The 10,518-nt window shown below is 42.1% G+C and overlaps 1 protein-coding gene across 1 annotated transcript; it reads right to left on the bottom strand.

Moving 5' to 3' along the window:
- Nucleotides 1-3,255: 3,255 nt before the first annotated feature.
- LOC112420128 (uncharacterized) lies at nt 3,256-10,358 on the bottom strand. Its single transcript, XM_039826980.1, has 7 exons — nt 8,868-10,358; nt 6,907-8,780; nt 6,257-6,620; nt 5,848-6,211; nt 3,921-5,655; nt 3,465-3,824; nt 3,256-3,346 (listed from the first exon to the last, which is right to left on the bottom strand). Exons 1-7 carry the CDS (start codon nt 10,356-10,358, stop codon nt 3,256-3,258), a joined length of 6,279 nt encoding a protein of 2,092 aa, XP_039682914.1.
- Nucleotides 10,359-10,518: the final 160 nt, after the last annotated feature.

Raw genomic sequence — 10,518 nt, 5'->3', positions numbered from 1 at the left:
CCTCTACTCGAATCTAAACTCAAAATTTCGAAAACATGCACCAAAAATCCTAGATCTACAAATGAAGATATGAAAATTTTACCTCTTTTTCCGGTGCGGTTCCGTTTGCGTTTCCGGTTCGCCTCCTTTCCTAGCTTTTCCGGTCCGGTTCTCTTCCCCTTCTTTTGCTACGGTTCGGTCCGGTTCGGTTTCTTTCCGTTCTGGTTCGGTCCAGTTCGGTTTTGGCTTGTTTGGGATGATGATGATTTGTGGTTGTATGAATGGTTTGAGGTTGTTGTTTAAGTTTTGTGCTGCTGGATTTTGATGAATCTATGAATGTTCTTCATATGTTCATGTTATTTCTTTGTAATTTTTAGTGTTTGATCTGAAAAAGGGTTGGAAAAGTAGAAAATGAGTGTTTGTGAATTGCTGCTGATTTTTCTGACGTGAACAGTGACTTCTGGCCCATTTCCCAATGATTGACAGTGTATTTATAGGGACAAACTAGGGTTGGCTCTGGTACAAATCAATGACCAAAATGCCCCTGCAGCTGAGACTTGGAGAAAAAGATTTTAACAAATAAATAAATAAAATAAAAACAAAATGCATAAAATAAAAATAAAAATAAAAAGAAAAGAAAAGAAAAGGAAGGAAGTCACTCACGTGACTTTCACTTCTTTGTGTTTTTTTTCTAAAAAAAAAATAAAATAAAATATAATAATAAACAAACTAACTTAAAAAAAAAAATAATAATAAAAAGTCCCTTCGAAATCTGACATGAGGTACTTCAAAGTATCCTCCCTGCCGAAATTTCGGTTGAAATGATTAATAAAATACGCCTTTTAACATGCAATTAGCCATTTTAAAATGACTTGCCTGTTGTGACTAAAAGGATTATAAAATGCGTTTATAAAAATGTAAATGGAGTGATTTTAAATGTTGTAGAAAATGCGAGCGAGGACTTAAATGCAAGATGAAAGTTTTTTTTTTTAAAATGATTAATGACGAAAAACACGAGTTTTAAAAGGTAAAAAACGAATAAAAGAGAATCTGAACTATTAAAAAAAATGCGGACAAAAAAGATTTCAAATGGTCCAAATTTGGGGTATGACAGATGCCCCTATTTAAGTTTCTTCGTCACGAAGGTTTTAAAAGGGAAACTTTTAAACCAAAGGGTCGAGGAGACTTAAATATATAAAAAACGCCAATTTTGGACCGTTTGAAATCCCAAGGATGTGATGCTGATGAATGTGATGATATGACTGAACATGATGCAAGTATGAATGTAAAGATAATGCATAAAGACTGACTGGGGTTCAATTGGATAGGTATCACTGGGGAAAGAACTGATAAATAATGCTTAAAGTCGCCGTGAGATAGCTTGAAACAACTAGAGTATGAACGATGATGTTTATTAACGTTGCTTCAAGATAAGATAAGGATATGATTAGCCGACGAGTGGCAACAGTAAAGACATGATTAGCCGACGAGTGGCGGAAGTAAAGACATGATTTGCCGACGAGTGGCTAAAGTAAAGACATGATTGTCCGACGAGTGGCGAAAGTAAAGACATGATTAGCCGACGAGTGGCGAAAGTAAAGACATGATTTAGCCGACGAGTGGCGAAATTAAAGACATGATTAGCCGACGAGTGGCGAAAGTAAAGACATGATTTAGCCGACGAGTGGCGAAATTAAAGACATGATTAGCCGACGAGTGGCGAAAGTAAAGACATGATTAGCCGACGAGTGGCGAAAGTAAAGACATGATTTAGCCGACGAGTGGCGAAATTAAAGACATTGTAAAGCTTGATATGAGTGGGGATTAACTTGACAAAGATACACTTGAGGGGAACAATGAAATTGTCTGAAGACGATGGGGCAACTGTATAGACTGGTTACTGGCGAGACCTGCCACTTTGAAACATGATTGGTTTTATAACATACCTGAGTTTAGACACCTTTTGAGGATAATGAAGCAAAATATTGGGTAAAAATGCAACTATGTATGGATGATGTTTATATGCGTGCTATGTATGCATGAATGAATGAATATGTATGAGACTCATATGATGGTGTAATGGTAAGATTGTTGAGACAGGACTGGGCAGGTCTACGAGGAGAATGGCCCGGCATCACTGTACGAACACTCAAAGCCTTCATTGGGGATAAAGTCACGGGGATGAATCAACCATTGTTAGGGTACAGCCCTTAAACATACTGCTGAGGTAAGTCTTCACAAACTGTGGTAGAAGTCGCCATTTCATCAATGCAACACCGTACTGTCTTGTCTGAATAGTCATTGCTTTTTGTATATATTTTTTTTGAAATCCCTAACTTTTGCCTGGATCGTCCTTTCGGATTTTCAATCCACCGGGGAGACATTTTTCTTTTTCTCTTTTTGTATGCCCCTAATTTTTACCTGGATCGCCTTTTCGGGTTTTCGATCCACCAGGGCGCTCTTTTTTTTTTTTTTTTTTTTTTTTTTTTTTTTTGCAATGACTATTTCTTCTTTGTTGAACCTGCTTGTTTCGGACCAACTGTTGACACATACTTATGTGATACATGTTTTTTAAAGATAATATGTTTGTCATTTTTTTGTTTTTTTTTTTTTTTTTTTTTTTTAGAAAGAAAACATAAAAATCTTTAGAAAAGTTTTTTCAAAATTTTTGCTTCAAATACTAATACTAAAAACGAAAGAAAGATTTTTTTTGCACATAGAATAAACAAGAATTCCAACAAAGGGGCACATGCTCAAATTGATTTAATAGAAATGGTGACCGGCTAAAGGCATGGCACCACAGATTACAAAGAGTTGGAATATGGTAATTATATGGGATAGGTACATTGAACACAATAACCGCTATACTTCTTAACCACTTTGAATTCCACAGTTTGGATGCTTCAACATTAGAGAACTTCTGACAGTCAAGGTGTCTCGGGCGAGTGATGTTTCATCTGATGCAGTTACTTGTCTCGATCCTTAATTTTTGCATAGATCGCCCTTGCGGGTTTTCGATCTATCAGGATAATTTCCCCTTTTTTTTTTTTTTTTTTTTTTTGTCTCTAACTTTTGCCTGGACCGCCCTTTCGGGTTTTCGATCCACCGAGACGCTCATTTTTGGTTTAAGCCGCCCTTTCAGGTTTTCGACCTACCGAGCTGTTCTTTTATATATTTAGACAAAGTATTTCTTGACTGCATCAGAATTCACAGGACGAGGTAACTCCTCTCCATCCATATTTGTAAGAATTAAAGCACCACCAGAGAAAGCTCTCTTCACCACATAGGGACCTTCATAGTTTGGCGTCCATTTGCCCCTAGGATCTGGTTGAAAGGATTTGATACATTTGAGCACAAGATCTCCTTCCTTGAATTCACGGGGATGGACTCCTTTATCGAATGCTTGTTTCATCCTTGACTGATATAACTGTCCATGACACAAAGCAGCCATACGTTTTTCCTCAATCAAATTCAACTGGTCGTACCTGCTCTGGCACCATTCAGCTTCAGACAATTCAGCTTCCATCAAGACTCTTAAAGAAGGAATCTCAACCTCTACAGGTAGTACAGCCTCCATACCATATACCAAAGAGAAAGGGGTTGCCCCTGTCGAGGTTCGCACTGAGGTACGGTATCCATACCAAGCGTAGGGTAACATTTCATGCCAGTCCTTATAAGTAACTACCATCTTCTGTATGATCTTCTTGATGTTCTTGTTTGCAGCTTCAACTGCCCCATTCATCTGTGGTCTGTAAGGAGAAGAATTGTGATGTTGAATCTTGAAGTCATCGCACAACTCTTTCATCATGTTGTTATTCAGATTTGTGCCATTGTCTGTGATGATTCTGTTGGGAACACCGTAGCGGCTGATGAGGTTGTTCTTGATAAATCTGACCACTACCTGCTTGGTCACATTGGCGTAAGATGCTGCTTCAACCCACTTGGTGAAATAATCGATAGCCACTAATATGAAGCGATGCCCATTGGAAGCCTTTGGTTCGATCCGACCAATCATGTCAATGCCCCACATAGAGAAGGGCCACGGGGAAGAGATGACATTGAGCATAGATGGTGGTATATGAATCTTGTCAGCATAGATTTGACATTTGTGGCATCTCTTGGCATGATTGTAGCAATCAGCGTGCATTGTTATCCAGTAGTACCCAGCTCTCAATATCTTCTTCGCCATGGCGTGCCCACATGAGTGAGTTCCGAAAGAGCCTTCATGAATCTCGCACATCAATTTTTCTGCTTCATGCTTATCCACACATCTAAGTAGGACCCCATCAAAGTTCCTTTTATACAAAACGTCTTCGTTAAGGAAGAAACGGCTTGACAATTTTCTCAATGTTTTCTTGTCCTTGTTGGATGCCCTAGGTGGGTACTTTTGAGTTTGAAGGAAAACTTGGATATCATGATACCATGGCTTGTCATCATCAATTGCTTCAGCTACAAACACATAAGCAGGTCGGTCGAGAAATTGGACATTGATTACTGGCACAGTATTGTGACCATTCACATTGATCATTGAGGATAGAGTAGCTAAAGCATCTGCCATTTGATTCTCATCGCGGGGCACATGATGTAACTCTACTTTGTTGAAGAAAGTCAGCAAACGCCTTGCATAATCTCTGTAGGGAATCAATCCAGGATGACGAGTTTCCCATTCTCCTTTGATCTGGTTAATCACAAGAGCGGAATCTCCATAAATGACAATTTTCTTGATCCTCAAATCGATGGCTTCCTCGATACCCATGATGCAAGCTTCGTACTCTGCGATGTTGTTTGTGCAATCAAAACGTAACCTCGCAGTAAAAGGGATGTGAGTACCCTTAGGGGTAATGAGCACCGCACCAATTCCACTTCCATAGACATTAACAGCTCCATCAAATATCAAACCCCATTCGGATTCAGGATCAGGACCTTCACCGAACACTGGTTCGTCACAATCTTTTGCTTTTAGATACATAACCTCTTCATCTGGGAAGTCGAATTTGATTGGTTGATAGTCTTCGATTGGTTGATGAGCCAAATGTTCTGCCAAGATGCTACCTTTGACTGCTTTCTGAGTGCGATACTCGATATCATACTCGGACAATAACATCTGCCAGCGAGCAATCCTTCCAGTTAAAGCTGGCTTCTCAAATATGTACTTGATAGGATCCATCTTGGATATCAACCAAGTTGTATGATTAATCATATAATGACGGAGACGCTTGGCAGCCCAAGTTAAAGCACAACAAGTTTTCTCAAGTACAGAATATCGGGACTCACAATCAGTGAACTTCTTACTCAAATAGTAGATAGCGTGCTCTTTCTTTCCGGTTTCGTCTTGTTGACCCAAAACACAGCCCATGGAATCTTCTAGTACTGTTAAATACATGATCAAAGGTCTTCCGTCAACTGGAGGAACAAGAATTGGAGGTTCTAACAGATATTCTTTGATTTGATCAAAAGCCTTCTGACAATCATCATTCCACTTCACCCCTTGATCCTTGCGGAGTAACTTGAAAATTGGTCCACATGTGGCGGTCATGTGAGAGATAAATCTGGAGATATAATTGAGTCTACCAAGAAAACCTCTGACTTGCTTCTCTGTCTTTGGAACAGGCATTTCTCTGATGGCTCTGACCTTGTCGGGATCAACTTCAATACCCTTTTGACTGACGATAAAGCCTAGGAGTTTACCAGATCTAACACCGAAAGTACATTTGTTAGGATTCAACCGGAGCTTGTACTTTCTCAACCGCTGAAACATCTTCAACAAATACTCAACATGTTCTTCTTCTGTGCCAGACTTAACAATCATATCATCTACGTAGACCTCAATTTCTTTGTGAATCATATCATGAAAGATTTTGGTCATACCCCTTTGGTAAGTGGCACCAGCATTTATCAAACCAAATGGCATCACCACATAGCAGAAAGCACCCCAGGGCGTGATGAAAGACGTCTTTTCTCTATCCTCAGGAGCCATCCTGATCTGATTGTAGCCGGAGAAACCGTCCATGAAGGAGAAAACCTTGCACTTAGCAGTGTTATCAACCAATACATCAATGTGAGGCAAAGGAAAATTATCCTTCGGACTAGCCTTGTTCAAGTCCCGATAATCAACACACATTCTGACTTTACCATCTTTCTTTGGAACAGGCACTATGTTGGCCAACCATTGAGGATACTCTGATGTGACTAGGAAACCTGCATCAATTTGCTTTCGCACTTCCTCTTTGATCTTGAGGGCCATATCAGGATGAGATCTTCTCAATTTCTGCTTTACCGGAGGACACTCAGGCTTCAAAGGTAGTCTGTGTTCAACGACATCAGGGTCTAGACCCGGCATGTCTTTGTATGACCATGCGAATATATCAACATATTCTCTGATAAGCTCAATTACTCTTTTCTTGACAGATACATCCAACGATGCCCCAATCTTGATTTCTTTCTTGTCTTCCTCAGTACCCAGATTGATGATTTCTATCTCCTCCTGATGAGGTTGAATTGTCTTCCTTTCTTGTTCCAACATCCATTTGATCTCATTCGGGATCTCCTCATCCTCCTCTGCCACAGCCTCGTAAACCGGGACCTCAAAGTTGGGAGAAAGCATGGGGTCACTGTGTTCAACGGATTCACTTATGTTCAGTCTGCACATGATTCATGATTGATTTTAATGAGTAAATGCAGACCTTTGGTTTTGAAATTTAAAAGAAAAAGTGAATGATTTTTTTTTTTGTATTACCATTTTTTCCAGAAAAAGCAACAAAAAAAAATAAAAAGTAATAAAAGCCGTGATAGAAACGACGATTTTTATTTGTAATAAAAGTACTAGAAGCAAAACAAATCCCTACATGATTTCACTTTCGCCTTGGGCAGAACGAAAGGAGTTTTCTTAAAAACAAAAAACAACAAAAGACAAGACAAACACATTACTTAGAGCAGGGTGTCACAGAAGGAATGTCAACAGCAATCCAGTTGCAGCAAGCTCCTCCAGGCGTCACAAAGACCGGTGTCACTCCTCCAGGTGCATCATCTAAAATTGCATTGGTCTCTGGTGAATCATGAATGAAACCAGCACTGTGGAAAGAACCTCTGGTAGGGTCGAACATCCCAGGCTTACTGTTAAGGAAACCAATTCCCTCCTTACGCTTGTTTTCTGGCAACTCCACTAGCTGACCCCAGCCTTCGGTTTTGCCTTCCTGAATTACTCTCCGGGCATCCTTCAACGAAGCCATACAAGTCTCAATCTTACCGACACTTTCTTCGGCAGAGAATCCTTGGAATGATGGCCCGTCTGAACCACTACCACCGATAACAGAGAAAGCAGACAAATTGCTGATTAAAAAGGCCGATTCGCCACTCACAGTGATCAACTTTCCACGACTTACAAACTTCAATTTCTGATGGAGAGTAGATGTCACAGCCCCAGCGTCATGAATCCAAGGTCTGCCGAGCAAACAGCTGAAAGAAGCCTGGATTTCCATGACTTGGAAAGTAACCTGAAATTCATGTGGGCCGACCGAAATTGGCAAATCTACCTCACCATACACCGATCTCCTAGTTCCATCGAAGGCCCTCACCGTCACCTTGCTAAGTCTCAAAGGAGCCTCGGAGTACGCCAATTGGTCGAGAGTTGACTTGGGCATCACATTAAGTGCAGAGCCGGTATCTATCAAGACGTTGGATAACGAGTCCGTTCTGCAAAGTACAGAGATGAGTAATGCTCGATTATGCTTATTCCCCTCCGCCGGGAGATCTTCATCACTGAAAGTCAGACTGTTACACGCGGTCACATTCCCCACAATGCTTTCGAATTGACCCAGAGTTACATCATAATCCACAAATGCCTGGTCTAGTACTTTCCTCAGGGCATCCCGATGAGCACCAGAACTTGATAACAGGGCCATGATGGAAATCTTCGCAGGAGTTTGTAACAGCTGGTCCACCACCCTGTATTCACTCTTCTTGATCAGCTTCAAGACTTCATCGGCATCCTCAAAGTCAAACTCTTTGGCCTGCTCCCCAGCTTTACCTTTACCGGCGCTTCGCTCTTTTACTGGCTCATCGACTGGAACACTAACACTCTTCGGACCCACCGTAGGAAAGATGCGGCCACTCCTCAAAATCCGGCTATTCTCTGCGATATTATCCACAGCAACAGGTGAAGTTGTCTCACTTCCGGGCTCTAGAATCGTGCCTTCATACTTATAGGGTACAGCTTTCTGAGCAGTAGTAGGCGTGGGCCTAGGCACACAGATTACCAAGGGAGTACCAACGGGCTTTGTACTGTTAGGGTTTATCACCAGCGGCCTCCTGGCTCTGAATACCGGAGTGACAACGCAGACGTCCTTGCTCTCGGGTTCCCTGGTAACCACAAGTTCCCTTCTATTTAGGAGACCCTGCATATCATTCTGGACTTGTATACATCCACGAGGATCCATCAAACATATGTCACAAGCTTCATGATTGTGGTTGAAGAGAGTTGCTTTACACATTTTCACATGTATCGGTACCAGAGGAGTCTTGATATCACCTACAGAGAGAATGCGAGCCTCTTCCTGATCGTCTTGAATCATATTAACAGCAGGCCCATGGGTAGGCAGAGGATTGTTCTGAGCTACAGCATCAGGATCGGTGAAGGTTAACTCTTTACTATTTATCAGTTTCTGAACCTCTTTCTTAAGAGCAAAACAACGCTCCACATCGTGGCCTGGTGCCCCTTGATGGTAAATACAATGAAGGTCCGGACGATACCAGCGTGGGAGAGGGTCCGGAATGCGAGGAGGTGGTATTGTTTGGACCAGATTCTATGCAAGTAAAGAAGGGAGCAATGCTCCATAGGTCATTGGCAAGGGGTCAAATTGTTGCCTTTGATACTGCTGATTGTGGGGAACCTGAGGACGGGGTTGTTGCTGTGGTCTCTGTTGGTATGGTTGTTGGGGGTAATATGGTTGTTGAGGGAATTGTTGTAGGTTGTATAGTGGTTGGTATAATGGGGGGTAGTATGGTGCAGGTCCTTGAGGTCTGGGTGATTGATAGTTTGGGTTCTGGGGCGCGGTCATTTGTGGGGTGATGTTGGCAACAAAGGGGTGATTAGGGTACACGGGCTGAGGTTCTCCATGAGCCACCATGCCAACCTCTTGAGCATTCCTCTTTGGGTAACCATTCCCAAATTTCTTATTACCATTGGACGAAATCCCTGAAGAACCACCTGAAGAACCTCCCGAAACAGCTGCTCCCTTACGAGCCCACTCCTCGATACGCATTCCTGTTTCCACCAAATCAGTGAACTTCTGTGATGCACAGACAATCATCTTTTCTGAATAACAAGGGCTCAGGGTTTCATAGAACAATTCTGAAAGTTCCCTCTCATCCAAGGGAGGACGAATCTGAGCAGCTTTTTGAATGAAGCGTTGTGCGTATTCTTTGAACGATTCTTTCTCTTTCTGGGTTAAGGACTGCAACTCTTTGCGACTTGGCGCCAGATAGGTATTATATTTGTACTGTTGCATGAAGGCCTCAGCCAACTGTTCAAAAGTAGTGACTCCTTTCAACCCCATGAACCAGGTATGTGCCGGACCAGTCAAACTATCCTGGAAGCAGTGAATGAGTAAGGGAACATTATTCTTGTAAGCTATCATCCTCCTAATATACATAGTTAGATGATTTTGTGGACATGTGTCCCCTTGATACTTCTCAAATACAGGCATCTTGAACTTTGGAGGTATGTTTACATCTGGTACCAAGCAAAGGTCATATATGCTTTGGACGACTGTTTCCTTTCCCCGCATATTACTCATCTTCTTCTCTAGAGCACCGAACCTTTCTTCCCAATCGATTGCTTTATCATCCCCCATTATACTGTCGGAGTGATAAATCTGCTCTTCATGTTGTGGCCCAACATGCACAGTAGGACCTGCTTGAGTCATGGTAGCTTGAGGAATCGGTTGACTCATCTGGAAATGTGCCGAAGTCTGTTGACCCTGTGTGAAAGGCATTTCAGTAGCGCCTGGACCAAAAACCCCGTTAGTTGCAATCGGCATGCCCCAAGGGTAGCCTGAAGGCATGGAATACTGAGGAGTAGCAAAGGGACCCTGGGGGCCAAGAGGACGGAAGCCTGAGTTGCCCATAGTTGCCATATTACCAGAAGAAAAATCAGTCATCAGAGGCTGGGTGAGGTCGATAGCTGTAGTAGTAGTCGGAGATGGTTGCGGGGGACCCTCAGGTGCAGCTGTGACGACCACAACAGGAGTTGAATTGGAGATTGTTGCTTGCTCTCTCTCAGCCATCATAGTTTCCATCATAAGTGCCATTCTTTCCATCTCCCCCTTGAGGTTAGCCAGTTCCTCTCTGAGCTGAGCGTTTTCCTGCTCTGCCGCTAACATCCTTTTCTTGATATGAGCTCGAGTGTTGTGAATGCGAGTGGGTTTGTACTGGATACGCCGGGCCACTTTGCTTTTCTGAGGCAGAAATGAGGAGAGTATGAGACTTGGATTTTGATACTTTTTATGAATGCAATATGATGCATGATATGCTATATGCCAA

Source organism: Medicago truncatula, chromosome 6 (genome assembly GCF_003473485.1).
Source record: "Medicago truncatula cultivar Jemalong A17 chromosome 6, MtrunA17r5.0-ANR, whole genome shotgun sequence".
In the NCBI taxonomy this organism is placed as follows: domain Eukaryota; kingdom Viridiplantae; phylum Streptophyta; class Magnoliopsida; order Fabales; family Fabaceae; genus Medicago; species Medicago truncatula.
Note: the sequence above shows the minus strand (reverse complement) of the source record. Positions and strands in the feature narration are given on the sequence as shown.

Coding starts and splice junctions, on each gene's coding strand:
- LOC112420128 (XM_039826980.1), bottom strand. CDS start 10,358: ATGTTAGCGGCAGAGCAGGAAAACGCTCAGCTCAGAGAGGAACTGGCT. Junction 6,621..6,906: donor TCTGTGACACCCTGCTCTAA/GTAATGTGTTTG, acceptor AATCATGTGCAG/ACTGAACATAAGTGAATCCG. Junction 3,347..3,464: donor GCTGAATGGTGCCAGAGCAG/GTACGACCAGTT, acceptor CGTGAATTCAAG/GAAGGAGATCTTGTGCTCAA.